Raw genomic sequence first — 21,737 nt, forward strand, 5'->3', positions numbered from 1 at the left:
AATTCACCCACAGGAAGGCAAGAAAGATGGTGCAAGAACATGAAATTAGATCCCGTAAGAATCAAGTGAATGAACAATGATATTTAGCGTGGATAAAAGAACACTTTTAGCAGGAGACAGGGACAGGAAGGAAGGAAGGAAGGAAGGAAGGAAGGAAGGAAGGAAGGAAGGAAGGAAGGAAGGAAGGAAGGAAGGGAAGGAAGGGGAAAGGGAAGAGGAGGAAGGGTAGAAGGGAAAGGAGAAAGAGAAGAGGGAAATAAAAAGAGAAGGAAAAGGAAGAATGAAAAAGAGGGGAGAGTAGAGGAGAAAATGAAGGGGAAAGAGAAGGGAAGAAACAAGCATTTATTAAGTGCTTAATATGAGCCGGGAACTTTGCTAAGTTTTTTACAAATATTATCTCACTTGACACTCAAAACACTGCTGGTTAGGAGGTGTCATTATTATCTCCATTTCGTAGGTGAGACAAATGAAGCACACAAGAGTTTAAATGACTTGCCCATGGTCACTCAGTTACTAAGTGTCTGAGGCCAGATTTGAACACAGCTCTCACAGTTGCTGCCTCTTAATGACCACATGACAATGATCTTAAGCAGGATTATCACAGAAAAGATAGCTTAGACTTGTTTTGCTTCTATTAAGAGGGCAGAACTAGGGTCAATGGTTAAAAGTTACAGAAGAAGGGGGGGCGGAGCCAAGATGGCGGCAGGTAAGCAGGAACTAGAGTGAGCTCCATACCCGAGTCCCTCCAAAAACCTATAAAAAATGGCTCTGAACCAACTCTAGAACGGCAGAACCCACAGAACAGCAGAGGGAAGCAGGGCTCCAGCCCAGGACAGCCTGGATGGTCTCTGGGTGAGGTCTATTCCACACGGAGCTGGGAGCTGGGAATGGAGTGGAGCAGAGCCCAGCCTGAGCGGCGTGGACCATCCAGACCAGAAGCCGGGCGGAGGGGGCCCTAGCGCCCTGAATATGTGAGCTGCAGCAGTTACCAGACCCCTCGACCCACAAACACCAAAGACTGCGGAGAAGGTTAGTGGGAAAAGATGCGGGAGTGGAAGGAGTTCGGGTTGGGCTTCCAGCCCCAGGGGCAGCGGAGGTGGGGCAGCTAGGGCTGTTGCTGCTTCCGGCTCCAGGCCCACCTGGTGGGAGGAATTAAGTGGCAGATCAGAGCAGGAGTGCAACAGCCTGCTGAAGATCTAAGCCCAGTCTGGACTGGGGGTTCTTGGGGAAGGAGTAGTGCGGCTCTGACAGAGCTGGCACCTCCCCCCCAAATGTGGAACATAGAACTCGTTAGTCTACAAGCAGTCATACCCCACTGAAAAACTCAAGGGTCAAGTTAGTTGGTTGGGAATATGGCCAGGCAGCGAAAACACGCCCAGATTCAGTCTCAGACTTTGGTTTCTTTCTTTGGTGACAAAGAAGACCAAAACATACAGCCTAAAGAAGACAACAAAGTCATAGAGCCTACAACAAAAGCCTCCAAGAAAAACATGAACTGGCCCCAGGCCATAGAAGAACTCAAAAAGGAGTTGGAAAAGCAAGTTAGAGAAGTAGAGGAAAAATTGGGAAGAGAAATGAGAAGGATGCGAGAAAACCATGAAAAACAAGTCAATGACTTGCTAAAGGAGACCCAAAAAAATACTGAAAAATACACTGAAGAAAACAACACCTTAAAAAACAGACTAACTCAAATGGCAAAAGAGCTCCAAAAAGCCAATGAGGAGAAGAATGCCTTGAAAGGCAGAATTAGCCAAATGGAAAAGGAGGATCCAAAAGACCACTGAAGAAAATACTACTCTAAAAATTAGATTGGAGCAAGTGAGAGGCTAGTGTACTTTATGAGAAATCAGGATATTATAAAACAGAACCAAAGGAATGAAAAAATGGAAGACAATGTGAAATATCTCCTTGGAAAAACCACTGACCTGGAAAATAGATCCAGGAGAGATAATTTAAAAATTATTGGACTACCTGAAAGCCATGATCAAAAAAAGAGACTAGATATCATCTTTCAAGAAATTATCAAAAAGAACTGCCCTGATATTCTAGAGCCACAGGGCAAAATAGAAATTGAAAGAATCCATCGATCGCCTCCTCAAATAGATCCCAAAAAGAAATCTCCTAGGAATATTGTCGCCAAATTCCAGAGCTCCCAGATCAAGGAGAAAATACTGCAAGCAGCCAGAAAGAAACAATTTGAGTATTGTGGAAACCCAATCAGAATAACCCAAGATCTGGAAGCTTCTACATTAAGAGATCGAAGGGCTTGGAATGCGATATTCCGGAGGTCAATGGAGCTAGGATTAAAACCTAGAATCACCTACCCAGCAAAACTGAGTATCATGCTCCAAGGCAAAATATGGACTTTCAATAAAATAGAGGACTTTCAAGCTTTCTCAGTGAAACGACCAGAACTGAATAGAAAATTTGACTTTCAAACACAAGAATCAAGAGAAGCATAAAAAGGTAATCAAGAAAAAGAAGAAGAAAAAGAAATTGCAAGGGACTTACTAAAGGTGAACTGTTTTGTTGACATTCCTACATGGAAAGATAATGTGTATGATTCATGAGACCTCAGTATTAGGGTAGTTGAAGGGAATATGCATACATATATATGTATATATGTATTTATATATATAGGTGAATGTGTATGTATGTATATATCTATGTGTATATGTATGTATGTGTATGTATGTGTATATGTATATATATGTGTTTATGTGTATATATATATATATATATATATGTAAAAGAGAGAGAGCAGACACAGGGTTAGTTGAAGATGAAGGGAAGATATCTAAAAGAAATAAAATGAAATTAAGTGATGAGAGCGCAACATACTGAGAGAGGGAAATAGGGAGAGATAGAATGGGGTGGATTATCTCCCATAAAGGTGGCAAGAGGAAGCAGTTCTGTGGGAGGAGGGGAGAGGGCAGGTGAGGGGGAAACGAGTGAACCTTGCTCTCATCAGATTTGGCCTGAGGGGGAATACCATACATACTCAGTTGGGTATCTTACCCCACAGGAAAGAAGAGGGAGGAAGATTAAAAAAAAATAAAAGGGGGGATGGGGATGATGGAGGGGAGGGCAGATGGGGGTGGAGGTAATCAAAACAAACACTTTGGAAAGGGGACAGGGTCATGGGAGAAAATTCAATAAAGCGGGATGGGTTGGGAAGGAGCAAAATGTAGTTAGCCTTTCACAACATGAGTATTGTGGAAGGGTTATACATAATGATACATGTGTGGCCTAGGTTGAATTGCTCGACTTCGTAGGGAGGGTGGGTGGGAAGGGAAGAGGGGAGAGAATTTGGAACTCAAAGTTTTAAAATCAGATGTTCAAAAACAAAATAAGTTTTTGCATGCAACTAAAAAATAAGATACACAGGCAATGGGGCGTAGAAATTTATCTTGCCCTACAAGAAAGGAAGGGAAAAGGGGATGAGAGGGGAGGGCTGACTGGGGAACAGGGCAACCAGAATATAAGCCATCTTGGAGTGGGGGGGTGGGGGGAGGGTAGAAATGGGGAGAAAATATGTAATTCAAACTGTTGTGAAAATCAATGCTGAAAACCAAATATGTTAAATAAATAAATTTAAATTTAAAAAAAAAAGTTACAGAAGGAAAGCCTTTGACTCAGAATAAGGAAAAACCTCATAATAATTACAGTGGCTAAAATTGGAAGAGACTGCCCTGAAGGATGGCAGCACTAGAGTTCTCCAACTAGAAGATACTACAAAGACATTTGCTAGACTCTAGACTTTGTAGAGGGATTGGTTTTTATATTTTATGAATTTCTGTTTCTTATATGATATTCAAGTAGTTTTATGTCTGAAGTTATTTTGTTCTGGGTGCAAAAGAACAGTTTCAAGCCAGTTATTTATGGTTTGTCTCAAGCAACATTAAGTATTCATTAGTTCATCTACTTCACAATATCCAAATCTATTAAGCAAAAGAAAACACCCAATAAATGAACATTTATGCCTATTTTTTAAGATAAGCAAATAAATATTTCATTAATATAACATGCACTGAAAAAATAAAAATGGGGGAGGAAGCTGCCTTTAAGAAAAGGTAAAATATAATATTATATGATATCATTCTTATAGTAATCAAATCGCATTAACAAATATTTATTGGGGACCTACAATGTGCAAAGCATTTTAGGCATACCTTATTCCACTTTATATTAAGAGTTCTTAAATTTCCAGAAATATAATATCTTTCTTTCATACTCAAGTCGTTAATTGTAAGCAGCTCAGGTAGTCTTTTGTTCAACCACTTAAGATTTTCCTTTTGTACTTCTATCTGCTGGGTTAAGTCCTAAAGGGGGCAGAAGAGAGCTTTGGTTAAAACGTAGCAATACAAGCATTAGTAGTATAACATAAAACCCCTTGTATTTAAATCACAGATTTGGCATATAAAATGTTCATGCACAAATATATTATACTGTAACAGGAAATAATAGTAACAACCCCTGGAAATAATTTCATGTGGAATGAAGGTCTTAACATGGGAAATAATCTCTAACAAAAAAGCAATACATGTACTTAAATTTATATAAAAATATACTTAACAAATAGAATAACGAAAAAATAATGCCTCTAGTTTTATCTATACTTGTCATGGGACTAATTTGGACCAATCCAGATGAAAATATTGTAAGAAATAGAACTACAAAGCAGCTTAATTAAGAATGAAAGTCTAATAATGCAAGAGTAATTAATAGGACCACAATTTTTAAAGCTAAAGACTGCCAGGAGTTACTAGTCATATAAGTCAATCATTTATAAGTTTCCTGAATAGCTCAATGCATACATTGCTCTAGGCATCAGGATCTTAACACAGAAAAACCATGAATGAGCCACAAATGATTACATGATACAAAAATACCAGGAGTCTGTTTCAAATATTGAAATGGTAGTGTCAGGCTACTAATTCTTATGCTAACAGAATCTTCTGAAAGTATAACTTCAAGGTTTCCTTAGGGCCCCACTTCAGAGCAAAACTTATAAATGCTATGTAAATGTCCCTTTAAATATCTATTTTAATGTTTTTTATTTACCTTCAAATAGAACATTTTTTTTCCTCCCAATTATCCTGCTACATTATTTCCAGTCTTGCATTTAAACCCCAAAGAGGTACAAAAACAAAGGATATTCTATGACTTGCCTTTAGTTCTTGGAGACTATCTTCCGTCTCAGATGAAGGTGTCTCTTCCAAGGCACTTTCAGCCTTTGATACCCAGCAATTAATTTCACTCAGCCTTTTTCTGAATTTCAATAGCAGCTCATTTTTTGTTTCTAGGCTAGAAAAATCATTATTGAAAAATACTGAGCAAACCACCTAGTTTGATAGAAGACTGTATACAGACCAAGTAAAAAGTGTCAATGTATTCTTACTAACAATAGATAGAACATCTGTTAAATGGGTTCAAAACTAGTGAATTAGCACTGTAAAATATTTTATCATGCACGATACTATCTTGCCCTTCCTTGTTTTCATTAGTTTTTCTCTCAAAGCTATAAAAAGTTATATGAGCCATGGCAAAGAAAATTTTGCTTTTTTATATACAATGAGGAAAATCAAAGGTATAACTCAGTATTTAATCATTAAATAGTAAATATCCTTACAAAATGTACAAATTAATTTTAAAAAACAAAGTAATGCTATATATAATAAGGAAATGAATTTTTTTAAATTTTAATTTAAAAGGAAAACGTACCTGAGGCGCAAAGAGGAAAAGATTTGCCTATGACAGTCATAGAGTCAATATTTTGCTAGAGGAAGGACTTGAATGAAGGTCTGATTCTAAAGATGGTTTTCTAACCACTGTATGTACATTTGTTTTGTGTGTATGTGTGTATGTGTGTGTGTGTGTGTGTGTGTGTGTGTACACATATATAAGGCATATATATGCATATATATAATTGTCTCCACAAATAATCCCTTTAATAGTAGGAAATTATATTCATGTAATTGAATAAAATACTTGAATTTTTATAAAGTTTATATACATAAATTTACACAAAATAAATTCCCAAATAACTTCAAAGAAACACAACATATTTCCTCCTGTGAAAAAGGGATTGCTCATGGATTTTCTTTAGTCATTTTATCACTAATTTTGATGTATTTAGATTTGTATAAGACTTTAAATTGTACTGTGTGAAATTCTGGTTAACAAACTAGCATTGATATTTCCTGGGTAATGATATTATAAGCTAGGCATAAATAGTTGAGGGGCTAACCAGTCATTGGGTATTTATTAATAAACTATGCATGCTACCTAATTTTATTTAGGTAGCGTACAGAGTTTATTCAGATACAGAATCTAGATGATTTAGAATCGTGCAGAAGAAACAACATGGTATTTAACTGTTTAAGCATTTAACTATAAGTGCTTAATAATAAATTGTTGAATTAAAAAATTGTTATTGATCAATGAAGTCCATAGATATGAGGTAGTGACACCAACTTAAGATGGGTTAGTATCTTGACATCATGACATGAAATTGAAAATAATCTTAGCAAATCAAATATTTCATTTGTAAAAACAGAAAAAGATATCTAATTCATTGCATGCACTAACATTTTGGTATGCAAAAGAATGAGTAGTGCTACTTCAGTGACACCCACCCTACAAAGATTTATCAATGTGAAATTCCTTTGAAATTCCTGGGCCATGTCCAATTGTCCTGATTTATATCTGGACATTGGACCCAGATGGCTCCCTGAGGTCAAAGTGAGGCTGCGGTGATTTTGCACAAGCCATCAGCCTCACTTAAATCCAATTCACTTGCATGTCATGGCCTCCCTAATGCCATGGTCCTCTGCAAGAACAAAGGACAAACAGCAAGTAATCTGAAATAGAATTTAGAGTGAATTTCTGCAAATTACTGTCAATAATCCTGACAGCAGCAAAATACTGTTTGTATAGGTGATGGAGGGGTGGGAAGAGAAAGTCGTTTACATTTCAATGGCCTATCAAGTTGGAAAGACTTCTAGGATGGATTCCACCTGTCTTTTCTAAGAAGTAACTAGCTAATTCAAAGAAGTTCATTAGAAGGCTAGCCATCAGATGATCTTCATGAGGCAGGGGGAATTAAAATTCATTAAGCCATTTTCTAAGGCACTATAGGCTTGGTATCTACAATAGTGAGAGAAATAGTCATCCTGGATAAATTATGGATTTCTTAAATATCCTAGAGATAAATCTTCTACCAATATTGTCTTTTGTTCATCTTTGTGTTACGATTAGGTAACAGGGTCTAGGATACTTGGGCCCATATATTTTTCAATTACTCATTAAAGAATTATCAAAGAAAAAAAGATCCAATCTGGATAGAGTACTGATAGTTAATAAAGTATTGTTCAAGTGCCACCTCCTACATGAGGGCCTTTCCTCTTTATCCTAGCTGCTGATATTTCTCCCACACTTCTCAAATTTCCTGGTATTTTCTTTGTATACAACTTGAATTCATTTATGTTTTCCCCTAATATTTATCTTTGTAACTCCAGTTCCTAGCAGAGTACATGACATATAGTAAACAGGTACTTAATAAATACTTATTTGACTGAAGTGGATAACTACTGATTGATCCTGATGAACTGATTATGAAAGTTCTCAGCACATGAAAGTCAAAGTTTCATTAACTGATATTTCATCTCCATAGTTAAAATGGATGGCATGAATATCTCTTGGATTTTCAAAGTGGGACTATTGTTTTAAAACCCCTATTGCCTGAAAGATCAATGTTATTAATATGCTGTATATGTCTTGGACATGGAAGAATTTAAACATAAATCTCTTTTGCCAGTTAATTTCTACAGCTTGACTAAAAATTATATCTTAAAAGAAAATACATATAAGAATAATTTCGAGTAGATTTGCTCCCTATGTACTCTGGAGCCATGGAAGTTGGCATTTGTTTTCAAGGCAACTGCTAGGAATTTCAGAGTAGCACCCTCACCGTCATCCATGTCTCACAAGAATTTGGGGATTTAAAAGAGAAAAAAATCTTCCTAATGGTATTTAAGAACTCTCACCATAGAATGAAACCTGAATGTATATGTTATTTTCTGAAAGAAAGAGATGTCTGGGTTACCTAACCTCCTTATCACACACTTTGCAGCTTGCAAACAATTCCAGACCTTCTAAGGAAAATAACAAACGTGTGTGTGTGTGTGTGTGTGTGTGTGTGTGAGAGAGAGGGAGAGAGAGAGAGAGAGAGAGAGAGAGAGAGAGAGAGAGAGAGAGAGAGAGAGAGAGAGAGAACACCTTGGATTTGAAGAACCTGAGTCTTAGTCCCATCATCTACAAATGAAGAGTCTGAACTAGATGATCTCTTAAGGGTCTGCCCAGTCTAAAGAGATGATCCTAAAAGTCTTAACAAACTTTATAAGAAATTAAACATGTATCTCATCTCCAAATCAACTACAGAATATCACATTTTTAAAATAAGTACTAAGAGGCCACTTATAATTAGTATTTTAAACTTAACATACTTTGGGCAAAGTGTCATGTTTATAGTACTTGCATAATAAAAATTAGTTACTGGGAATAGTTGGACTTCCTTATACAATCCACCTTGAGCAAGTACAAATGAAAGGGAGGATTGATGTTAACATTAAGGTAAAGAAAATACCAAAGCAAAAAATGAACAGATCATGACACTGAGGGGAAAATATAGTACAGGTACACATAAAATAAATGTCAGAAAATTTTCTAACAGTGGAGGGCAAGAGAATTAAACCCTTTCATCTTGTTTTCTAAAAGATTTTCCACAGAATGTAATTTTGAAGAGCCTGCAGTTATGACTGAGATACCTAAGCTTTCTCTCCAAAACTTCTGTTGCAACTGCATTCCAGCGTTCGCAGAGCTTTGTCAGCTTTTCATCCAGGAGGCATGCATCGACTGTACTGGAGAGTTTGTGGATGATGTCTTTTCCAGTTCGGACTAATGGTGAAAAACTAGGCAGGTGGCTGCTAACTCCCTCTTCAAGTTCCTGCCACAGATGCAAAAGCCAAGATAAATTCTAATGCTAGATCAAACTGTTTTAAAACTCTCAACTCACCTAGGTATTATGGTATTAATTTAAATGGTGCAGAAGCCTATAAATGGGAAGATTAATGCAGAAAACATATCCTCATTAGTTAGCTCATTTACAGCAAATCAAGGGAATTTCAAAGGAAAGGATAAATATACTTTTAGAACTAATCTAGATTTATTCATTTTATTAGATAAAAACAAAGCAAAGCTCAAGGAGAACTTTCCAATACAAAAGGAAGCATTTAAATAGGGTTGCATGGGAGACTCAATCACATTTATTAAAAAAAAAAAAGACTTCCTTCTATTTCTCCAACCCTATCTGTTTTTCATTAAACTTTTTTATTAATTTCCTTCTGGTCACATTCATAACTTTTAATGCTTTACTTATTTTGACACAATATCAATGAACTGTAAAAATCACAATGCAGACATAGGAAAACACTCATTTTTTTTTTAAATTTAATTCTTGGTTCAAATATCTTATTCATAAAACAATTCTTAGGAACAGGGAGAGGGTAGCCATGGTGATGAGAGAACATAAATAAATGTTTATAACTAAGGAAAAATGCAGGTGAAGATAATCCCAAAACAAAAACATTTCCTTTATTTTCTCTCACTGCCTTTAGAATTAAAAGCATGTGCAAAACTTTTAAGAAATTAAATTTTACTTTTACCAACAGTCTTAATTAAAATTTAATTTGTTACCATTTTTATAAGACTGTCCCAACAAGAATGATTTTGCTGGTGTTACTTTGTAAATTAAAAGGCCATATATATCAAGAATACTTTCTTTTACAATAATTAGTGACAATGCTAACAAACTTACAGGTTAAGCTCTTAAAAGTTTAAGTCTATAAAATAACTTCAGAGAGAAAAATTTAAGAGTTTAGGGACTTAGTTTGGTGAACAAAAATATATTAAATAAAAATGACTCTTGTAGCTACCATAAAAGCTCCCACTTTTGTTAATATCACTATGCTGAGAAAAACCTGATTAAAATGCTATTTCTTCCCCATCACATCTATTCTATTAAAAAAAAAAGCTTAAATATATTCCAAGTTTAAAGTGTAACTAACAAAAAGACCAAAACAACTTGCATGCTTCCAAAATCTCACTTTTAAGTTATTGCATAAAAAGTCACTAAAAGCAAGGCAAGTTATCTGACCAGCAGATCCTGTTCTGACAAAACAGCCCTTACCTGCTGATGTATCCTAGCCTTCTCTAGATCCAGGCCACCGTCTGCAGTACGAGCATCAGGCAGTAATTGTTCGGCTTCTGTCAGCCACTGGTTGAAGTCATTCAGGTCGCAATGGAAGTGTCTCCATTCTTCCACAGATCGATCAAAACGACTTTTAGAGAATAAATTTTAAAAAGTGGTGAGCGGTTTTCCCCCATTGTAATGTGTTGGAACATTTTGGTTTGTAGAACAAATTGTCATGAGATTTTATTTTTTGACTAGAGGCTTTAAAAGTATTTGAATTCCCTAATTAAAAATGAAAGAACTTCTCAGGATTCCAGACAAATGTTCCATTCTGGAAAAAAACTTCTCACAGTGCCGATTAGTTCTTTTTCTGGTAATCAGGGAATTAAGATACTTTTTTTAGTTTCTAGCAAAAAAAAAAAGAAGTAACAATTCATAACAACTTGTTCTATGAACCAAAATGTTCCAAATTATTGCAACTTAAAGTTCCTTCAAAAACTCTGATCAAAAGCTAGTATTTTCACATAATACCCTGACACAACTTCTAAACTGCAAAGAGCTCATCAGTATTTAGTGATGTTAATTTTCCAAATTGTCTCTAGCTCAGGAAAACAAGATTGATCAGCTGTAGTTAAATTGATCCACTGATTTTCAAACACTTCAAATTTTAAAAATGGGATGACTTTTTATGGGAACCAATGACTTAATTAACCCTTAAAAACTGTGTAATATCAGATTCATCTGGAAAAATCAAATAACTCAGTTACAAAGTAAACAAGAACAAAGCTTAGTCCATTTTAGCAAGCAAAACTTCACAGGGAATTACTTCCCATGAACCCTAACCATGTTCCCTCCCCCATTTTATTTCTTCATTTACTTCTGCAAAAAATTCTACCCGGTACTAAAGTGGGGGGGGGGGCGGGGAGGGAATGGTTCATGAAACAAAGTGCAAGCATGGGTAACGGCTACCCTGTGGAAACATTTGCCAAAATATATGAAAATGTTAATGGGCCCATCTGGCAGCAATAATAGAAATAAATACAGTGATTTCTGTTTCTGAACTCTTGGCTGGTGAAACCAACATTTATTTACCCTGAAGTTGTCTACTGAGTCTTTTAAAACATTCCTTTTATAATCGAAAAGAAATGAAATCCTTTTTTGTTTGGTGACTGGCATGATTAACATTCTGAAATACCCAGATTCTTCATTATATAAAAATGTCAACTGTTCTCATACCTAAAAAGTTATAATTATGATCATGATTCAGTTAAGGTTCATAACATAGCAATAATAGGAATGTTATTTAGGCCATTACACAGAGAAAGGCATACTTAGCTTTAATTACCTTGTAATATAAAAGAGCAATTAGTAAAAATGCTAGTACTTTGGCATATTCAGAGAGCCTTAGATATATATACACACAATGTAAAAAAGCTTTAATGGGCTAGGATTATAAAATTATATTGAGTCAGTTAACTAGCACATTATTAACCTATCCTATTAAAACATCTCAACACCAAGGCCAAAAGATGCGTAAATGCTCTTTCTCAATAAAAGGTTTCTCATATATGCAAAATGTCACTAGGTAGCCCAGAGTAGCTGGGACTATAACAGCCACTATAAAATGACTACAATATACAGAATTGGTCCAGAAGCAATGATGAAAAGGAACTGAGGACACCTGTATCATCACAATCATGAAGGAAAACATGTCTAAAAGAATGAATACTGGAAAACTGGACTCTTCAAAGCAAGGTTTTGACATAAGGAAGTAAGGCACAGGGGGAAAGAACCCATCCTGTCTCTGGAATCCAAAGATGTAGGTTGTAATCAAGCATCTGACATCCTATCTGTGTGACCTTAAACAAGTTACCTTACCTTGCTAAGCCTCATTTTCCTCAACAATAAAAAGAGTGGGGTAGGGGGTGGTATTTAAAGGGGTTCTGGATAAGATGGTCTGTAAGGTCTCTCCAAGTTCCATATCTATGAACCTCTAATTCCAGTGTACATGATTATGCAAACAAATTTGCAGAATAAAAATATTAGTTAAGCTAGGCAACCTGCAAATACTTAACAAAGCATTAACAGCTACTAAAATCCAAATTAAATAACAAGTCTTAATTGGTGGGATATATGAAAAAAAGGATTCCGAAGACCCATGACTATAATTTCCTATGATCAATTTTTAAAAGGTTTCCTAGATGAAAGAGGAATTCACTAATCTTAATTTTAGAAGGGTCTTTTGAAGTAATCTAGTCCAACACATAGCTGAATAACCCCAAACATGTCAAGGTAACCTCTGTCTAAACAATGCCAGTAATAAAATCAAATTTTACTTTTGGACAGTTCAGTTCTGAGAAAGTATTTCCTTAATCTGTCTCCCTGTAACTTGTGCCCACTGGTTCTACTTCTTACATAAGGGGATTTGAAGCAGAAAAAGAAAGTGCATTTCACATGTTAACCCTGAATATCTGAATCCAAGCATGTACTCACTAAACTCTCTTTTCCTTACCACAGGCTAAAGATCATCAGATGCTTCAACCAATATCTCATAGGGCACTGCTTCCATCTTTGGTCAATATCCTCTAGATATACTACACAGCTGGAGTTAACATCCAGAAATGAACATAATATAAAGCATGTAGCCTAGACCAAGGCAAAAGTAGCAATAGTTTCCCTTGACACTCAAATGCTCTGTTTCCATAAATGAGGTCTGAAATCACCTAAGATTTTTTTTGCCTGTCAAACCACAATGCTAGCTAATAATAAGCTAAAAGTCCACTAAAATTTCTATTTTCTGGATTCACATCCACTAGTACTCCCCATCCTGCATACTGAATTGCTTTTGGAAATTAACTCGTCCTATTAGATTCAACTCCTGAGGGAATTCGTAAAATCTGTGAATTGCAAAATCATTCAATTGCGTGGAAAACAGGAGGAAAGTAGAAATGAGATTATACACTGAAGACAAAGATGAGGACAATGAGGCGCAGAGAGTTGATGTAACTTGTTCAACGGTCACACAGCCAGTAAGGGGCAAATTCTCTAATGCAGGTGCTTGACGATTCTATAATTTTCTTCTATCCTTAAGTAAAAAATTACATTTTTATTGAAAAATTGTATTATGTGTCAGATTTATATCTGCTTATTCCACATTAAAAGACACAGAATTAAAAACACAGGAAACCATAAAAGGTGGGTAGGGAGTTTTAGTTGGGGGGTGGGGAGAATGGGTTTTTCTGTTTAATTGTTAGGCATAAATTTCTGGTTTCATTGGTATAGGGTATTCCCAGTAAGGAAATTCTAACAATGAAGATTAGTAAAAGTTTTGCAATCTTAGAAAGTAGGCTGAAATATTGAGGTGTTCTATAATTGAAATGTTCTGTAATTCCATAATTGTTTCCCAATCGGTATCATGCAAACATGAAACTCAAACTTTAGTCTAACCAAATTCAAGGCAAGTCTCTATCCCCCACATAATACAGTCTCAAAAGATTATTATATAATGCAATATAAAATTTGAACAGTTCCCTCTAAAAAGTATTCTCAGAAAAACCCTTTTTCCCTCTCTCTAAGAGGTGCCAATCTCAAATATCTGAAGGACTGATAGACTGCTGACCAGGACCTCAAGGTAGCACTTATAGAGGAAGCAACTGGCAATACCTTTGTGTTGTTGCTATCATGAGAAAGGATTTGGGTTTTTTTTTTCCTTTTCCATAGGAAAGAAAATAAAATTAGAAACCGTAGTTCTTTCTAATTTAAGTCTCGACTAGCCATGAAGAGGTTAATTTAGGCAAAGACCTCATGTCTAATGATTTCAGTCAATTAGTAAACCTTAAGTATATGCCTACTATGTGCCAGGTGTTATGTTAAGTGTTGTGGATACAAAAAAGGCAAAAGGCATTCCTAGACCTCAAAAAATTCACAGTCTAATAGGGGAGGAGAAAACAAGCAAATAATTATGTACAAAAAAAGATAAGCAAGTTAAACTGAAGATAATCACAGAGTGAAGTCTTTAAAATTAAGAGGAATCAGGAAAGGAATCCTGTGGAAGGTAGAGTTTTACATGGGACCTAAAGGAAACCAGAGAAGTCAGGAGGCTGAGATGAGGAAGGAGCAAATTTCAAGCATGGGGAACAGTTGACTGTGAAAAGTTCAAAGTTGAGTAATAGTTTCTTGTTCAAGGAGCATCAAAGAGGCCAGTGTCGCCAGATCACAGGGTACATGGTGGGAGGGGATAACCAAACGTAAAGTAGAAAACTGGGACAGGTTATGAAAGGTTTGAATGCCTAACAGAGGATATTATATTTGATCCCAGAAATAATAAAGAGCCACTGAGTTTGATGAGAAGGGAGGTGGTGACATGATCAGACCTGTCATTAAGGAAGACTAATTCTATCAGATGAGTACAGGATAGACTGGAGTAGAGTAATACTTGTGGCTGGGAGACCAACTAGAAGGGTACTGCAATGAGGTAAGGGTTTGCAACAGAGTAAAGGAAATGTTAGGAGAGAAGGGAGCATATTCAAGAGATGTCACATAGGTAAAATCAATAGGCCTTGGCAAGAGATGAATTATGACAGAAGGAGGGTAGCAGAAAGTGAAGGGTCAAGAAGGAATCCTACATTTCAAGCCTCAGGGAATGAGAGGATGGTGGTGCCCTCAACAATAATAGAGAAAGGTGAGGATGGGGGAGAAGATAATTAATTCAGTTTTATACATGTGGATTATCAGTTCTCTATGGGACATTTAGTTGAAGATCTCTAATAAGTAGCTGGAGATGAGAGATTTGAGAAAAATAAGTATAGATATGATCACTGAATATATGGGAGATGATGAGATCATCAAGTGAAACAACAAAGAAAGATAATAGAAGGGTATCAGCTAAATGAAGATCTCGCAAATGAGACTGAAAAAGAGTGATAAAATAGGAAGGAGGAAAACTAGAAAAGAACAGCAACGTGTAAACAAACAGAGAAGAGGGTATCGAGGACAAGATAGTGATAATAGCAAAGCTGCAGAGAGGTCAAAAAGAATGCAGACTGAGAAAAGGAAATAAAATTTGGCAATTAAGAAATAGTAACTTTGGAGGGAGCTGTTTTTTGCTGAATGACAAGGTCAGAAGTTAAACTGCAAAAGAGTTGAGAAGAGAATGAGGGAAGAAAGGAAGTGGGGACAGCTAATATAAACAGCGTATCAAGAAGAACAGACACAAAAGGCAGGAGCAAAATGGGGCAATGGCTGGAAGGGATAGATGAATCAAGTGAGGATTTTCAGAGGATGCGGGAGACACATGAATGTTGGTAAGTGGTAGGGAAGAGCAGCCACTACATGGGCAGGACTTGAAGATAAAGGAGAGAGTCATGATAAAGGAGTCAAAGTGTTGGAGAAGATGGGAAAGAATGGAATTACTTCTGCTACAACAGTTTGCCTTGAGAAAAGAAGGGCCATCTCCTGTTAGAGGGAAGGTAGAGACCGTAGTAGAAGGCATTTAGGATAAATTAGTTGAAAACAATGGCAGAAGAGGAAGCTTTAAGATAAGACATATAGTGCACATTTGTAAGTTATCACTACCACCATAGAGGGGCCAAGAAGCTTGTGTCTACACATCAAGCTTCAAAATGGAGGCAGGTAACTTGAGGGGCAGACAGAATGGAGCTCAAATTTAGCATGTAAAGAGGTAATCCTGTTCAACTATAGGGCAGAGGATTTCAATATTTTTGTATGCTAAAAAGTTAACTATGATATTACCATATTAAAGTTATTTTTCCTTCAATAATTAGATTTGCCCAGAAAGACTTACAAAGCTTGTTAAATATCAAAATTATGTTAAATAAAATGTTAACATTATGAAAATGAAAATTAGATTGTCTCTTTTATGTTGTTCTTCTTTTTCCCCCTATTTAATCTATATAAGGTGTATCTTTACAGAGATAACAAGTAAATGATGTCCACTCATGGAGAAAGAATTTTAAAGACAAACAAGGAATCTATTTTTCAATTTATCAAGAAGAAGGGAAGATTTCAAAAGAGTGGAAACAATCACCAATAGTACTATTAACAAGAGGGGAAATGACTCAGAAGAATGAGAACAAGTTCCAATTCACAGACTGATTTTATCTTCATAAAAAATCTTTGTACTTATCAAGGATATATTTAATAAAAACATGGACAGACAGAATCATGTAGATCAGGGGTGTTGTACACATAGCTGCAGGCAATCAACAACACTCTCAAATGCAACCAAAATCAGATTAAAACATAATTGGGAAATATTTTTAAAATTAATAGAAATAAAATAAAACAAAAAACATTAATGTGATTTTGAAAGTCAATATGTGGTCTATAAGGACCCTTATGTACATCAAAGTGGCCCCCATTTCCATTTGGGTTTGCCACCAATAATGTAGGCAATTTCTGCAACAGTTCAAATCTTCTGTAATAACTGAATGAAAAACAGAGAAAATACAAGATCCTGACATGCTTACTTTAAAAAAAACATTCTAAAACAGCAACTGACTTAGCAGAACAAAGCTACCATGGAAGGATGTTCCGCATAAGATGACTCCCATGGAAATGTAAAGATTATTCAAAACTCCATAGACAGATCCAACCATAAAGATAACTTGGTTCAATGATCCTTTGAGTATTATATATCAAAAACAAGACATAAAACAGAGACATGTATCAGTGTGAAGGTATTTTCCAACTGCCATGGAGAATGTACAATGCAAAATTTAAAAACTTTAAAAAAAAAACCTTTAGGTTCTACAAACATTCCTGTATATTGATGATATCATGCTGACAGCACATGACCCCTGGGATACTACAAAACCTTTCAAATGTCATGAATTAACGATCAGAAGAAATCAACACATCAGTTGACAAAGGGGGAAAAGTACAGAAGGAAGACAAGGAACGCAAATTTCCTAGGATTTAACATGCAATTGCATGGGCAACACATCCTGCATAAATTCTGCAGATACAAAATGTTATTTTGCATGACTTTATTTGTGAGGAGAGTTTTTTTCAATCTGAAGGGAAAAAATGAATGCTTGTGAATTGAAAAAAAGGTTATGGGCTTCAAAAACTCAACAGGCCCCAGACTTTTCAAGCCTTCTCAAAGTCCTTAGTTATCAGTGCTATTTGACCTCCTAAAGGGATTTGCTATAGACAGCCCTTAGTTGTAAACAGAGGGTATTTAGCTAGCACACAGCTCATATAAAGTAATACTCCTTGGGCAAGATCCATTTATTGAATTGTTCTATGTGACTATGTTCACATGAAATTCTAACAAGAAACATTATTAAGTTTTTTTGGGGAATAAGATACTGTTGTTCTTGTTTAATCCTTTCAGTCATATCTGACTCTCTGTGACCCCATTTGGGGTTTTCTTGGCAAAGATACTGGAATGGTTTGTCATTTCCTTCTCCAGCTTATTTTAAAGATGGGGAAAATGAGGCAAACAGGGTTAAGTGACTTGCTCAGGGTCACAAAGCTACTAAGTGTCTGAGGCTAGACTTGAACTCAGGTCTTCCTGACTCTAGGCCTGGTGATCTATCTACTCTGCCACCTAGCTGTTCCAATAAGATACTGGGAAAACCTCCCAAAATCTCTAGGAATAATCTTAGTTCATAATTTAATTCAACTTCAACTTCAAGGTCATAATCCAATCCAATCACCTTATATTCCTGGTAGATGGAATTGATTAGCCCATGGTCATATAAGTAAGTGTTATTAAGAGCCAGGATTAAAATCTAGGCCCTCTTACTCTAGAGTCTTCCTCTCAACGTTACACAGATATGGATTATTATTTTTGAAATAATAAGTGCTAAAGTAAAAATCTGTACAATGAATTATAAAGCTGACTACAATCTTATGATACAATTATACCATTTTATGATTTAAATAACTGAAAGGGTAAAGATTATAGAAGCCAATACAAGAAACAGATGATCCCCAAATCTATATATCTAATCCTAGCCTCTCTCCAGAGCTACCACCATGCATCAATTAATGAATAAGCATTTATTAAGTGCCTACTATGTGTCAGGCACTATGCTAAATGCTGGGGATATAAAAAGAGGCAAAAGATAGTCCCTGCCCTCAAGGAGCTAACAAAATAATGGTGGAAGACAACGTGCAAACAAATACATACATAGCAAGATATATCCAAGATAAATAGGAAATAATTAACAGAGAGAAGGCACTGGAGTTAAGAGGGTTTGGAGAAGACTTCCAGTAGAAGATGGAATTTTAGCTGGGACTTAAGGAAATCAGAGAGGTCAGTAGTCACAGTGGAGGAAGAAGAGAGTTCCAGGCATGAGGGACAGCCAGAGAATGCCCAGAGCTGAGAGATGGATTGTCTTGTTTATAGAACATCCAGAAGGCCAGTATCATGGGAGTAAGGTGACAGAGAACTGTAAAGGTAGAAGGAGAGGCTAGGTTGTGAAATACTTTGAATGCCAAACAAAGCATTTTGCATAGGAAGTCATAAGAATTTATTGAGCAGGAAGGATGGATATAACCAGACATGAGCTTTGGGAAAATTACTTTAGTGGCTGAATGGAGAATGAAGTGGACTGGGGAGAGACCTGTGTCAGGCAGACCTACCAAGAGGCTATTGCAATAATCCAGGGACACTGTAGTGAGAGCCTACATTAGAATGGTGGTAGCGTCAGAAGAGAGAAGGGGGCATATTTGAGAGATGATAGGCCTTGCCCTATGAGGTTGAGAGAGAGCAAGGAATCTAGGGTGACTCCTAGGTTGCGAGCCAGAGAGACTGGGAGGATGGTGTTTCCTTGGAAGAGAAGGGGGAGGAAAAATAATGAGCTCCATTTTGGACTCATTGAGTTTAAGATATTTAATGAACATCCAGCTCAAGATTTCTGAAAGGCAATTGGAGATGCATCATCACCTGTCATATGGACATCTCAAACTGGATGGATGGATGTCAAACTCAACATGTCCCAAACAGCACTCATTACTTTTCTCTCCAAATCTTCCCTTCCTCCAAAACTCCCCTTTTAGTATACCACTGTTCCTCTTAATTACCTAGGTACTCAACACCATTTTCATTCTCACTCCTGAAACTATCAATCATCTCTAATCCATTGCCACATTTTACCACTTCTATCTTTACAACTTATGTAACCAGAAGAGTTCATGCTCTTCTCCCCTCTCACCTAGACTATTGCAATAACTTTTTAACAGTCTCCTGTCCTCAAATCATTCCTCACTACATTTCACCCTATGCTAAGCTGGCTAGATGATTTTCCCAAAGTGCATATCATGCTATGTCATGTCCCTGAAACTCAATTAGAATATAATAACTCCATATTGCCTCCATGAGCAAATATAAACTATTTGACATTTAAAGCTCTTCATAATGTGACCCTCTTTCTAGCTTTATTACCCAGCATATACCTTTCTTGTAGATCCTGGAATATGACACTCCATCTCTCACATCCATATATTTGCAGTGGTGGCCCCTCATGCCTGGGATACGCTGTCAGTGTTCCTTCACTACCTAGTTTCCCTGGCTTTCTTCAAGAATTAGATCAAATCCTACATTCTACAGGAGGCCTTTCACAATCCCCTTAGATGTTAATGTCTTACCCTCTTAGATCTGTTGTTGTTGATGAGTCATTTCAGTAATGTCCAACTCTCTATGACCCCATTCGGGGTTTTCCTATCGAAGACACTGGAGTGGTTTGCCATTTCCTTCTACAGCTCATTTTAAAGATGAGGAAACTGGGGCAAACTCAGTTATGTGACTTACCCAGGGTCATACATCTAGTAAGTGTCTGGGACTGGATTTGAATTCTGGTCCTCCTAATTCCAGGTCCAGCACTCTATCCACTGTGTACAATGTTAATGGAATAAGAAGATCTTCCCCATCCATTAACAGACCTATGTGATCACATGTGTTCAATCAAGGATGTCTCACTGTTTTAAGCTCCAGCCCAGCTGTGATGCATCCTGAGTCACATAGAGCCCAGTGTGGAAGGAACTTTGGAGAAGCTTGCTTAGGGCAGGCTTGCTTTCAGGAAGGCTTTCACATCTTTTGGTGCTAAAGCTAATTAGCCACTGAGTCATGTGGTTGTGATGCCTTTTGGTCCTCAGCCTATTAGCCAAAAGTGTATATATATTCTGAGAGTAAGATTTTGCTTTGGGGGTTCACTTATGAGAAGGATCTTTTGATTTCCCAGTTGAGATTCTGACGCCATATGTTCATAACCCTCCAACTGCTCACATGTAAAGGCTCTCTTGATCCCGTGATGTATGTAAAGTGTATAGTAATGTTGCTTTGATCAGGCAGTCAGTGCCCTGTCTGTTGGTCTTTATGCTAATTTCTCTGCTTGTCTTTTCTGTTTGTATTTTCTCTGACATTCAGGGGGCTGACTTTTCCCCCCGAACTAGTGAATGTAATTAAAGAAGATTGTTGACCCCTTTGAAGTTGCTTTCCTTTAAAAGCAGATCAAAGAACCTGTGATTACAAGCCATCCTGGGTATGCTAGGGTGGCTTGCTGCTACACTGTGCACCTAGCTGCCTATTCTCTTAGATTACCTTCTATTGATTGTGTACTTATCATATATTCCTTTCCATGCTGCCAACCCTATTAGACTGTGAGCTACTTAATGGCAAGGACAGGGTTTCTGCCTTTCTTTGATTGCCTAGCTATTAGCACAGTGGTTGGAACACAGTAAGCACATTAAAAATGCTTACTGAATGACTGATAAAAAAAAATTATTACTAAAAAAAAGAACAGCCTTCTATAACCTCATGATCTCTTATATATTGAAGTATTGTTTATTCAAAGTTGTATGTCATTCTCCTTTCATGGGTTGATTAGCAAGTATCTGAAATTGTTTGATATGTAGATGATTGTGCCTCCTGCTTTCCTCTTCTTGCCATCTGCTACACATCATTGGACTATCTCACAACTTAACTGTTCCAGTTACTATGTAATAGTAAAGAAAAATCAAAGCAGCTATCTTTAATACTAGCTTCAGTTTAGTACAGAGAAAGTTAAAAGCACTGGCTGCAAGAAAGTTTTTTAATTATAAAAGAAGTTCATTATTCACGGTATCTCATCCTTCTTTTTGTTGCCAAAAATCAGATCAAAAATAGCAGGCTGCGCACATCAAGAAAAACAGCTTTTTATTTTTACATTTTTAATCCATTAATAGGATTTCAACCATTACAACAATGTGTGTGTGTGCGTGTAAAACATCTAATATTTACATAGCTCTTCAAGGTTTGTGAAATGCTTTACCAGTATCATCGTATCTACGCAAGTCTAGAAGGTTGATACTATTATTATCCCCATTTTACAAATGAAGAAACTGAGGTAGACAAAGATTAAGTGACTTGCCTGGCATCACATACTTATACTAAGTATCTGAAACTAGATTTGAACTCAGGTCTTCCTGACTCAAGGTCCACCATGCTATCTATAGTACAATCTATAAAAAACCTCTA

The 21,737-nt window shown here is 36.6% G+C and overlaps 1 protein-coding gene across 1 annotated transcript in view; it reads right to left on the reverse strand.

Moving 5' to 3' along the window:
* UTRN (utrophin) overlaps positions 1-21,737 on the reverse strand; it is a 467,326-nt gene that overhangs the window by 305,863 nt on the left and 139,726 nt on the right. Inside the window, exons 40-43 of the mRNA XM_036766848.1 lie at positions 10,250-10,400; positions 8,829-9,007; positions 5,172-5,307; positions 4,173-4,322 (exon numbers count right to left, since the gene is read on the reverse strand). Of these exons, the coding sequence (XP_036622743.1) occupies positions 4,173-4,322; positions 5,172-5,307; positions 8,829-9,007; positions 10,250-10,400 (616 nt within the window). The remainder of the gene's footprint in view (positions 1-4,172; positions 4,323-5,171; positions 5,308-8,828; positions 9,008-10,249; positions 10,401-21,737) is intronic.

This window comes from Trichosurus vulpecula, chromosome 7 (assembly GCF_011100635.1).
Source record: "Trichosurus vulpecula isolate mTriVul1 chromosome 7, mTriVul1.pri, whole genome shotgun sequence".
NCBI classification, from domain to species: Eukaryota; Metazoa; Chordata; class Mammalia; order Diprotodontia; family Phalangeridae; genus Trichosurus; species Trichosurus vulpecula.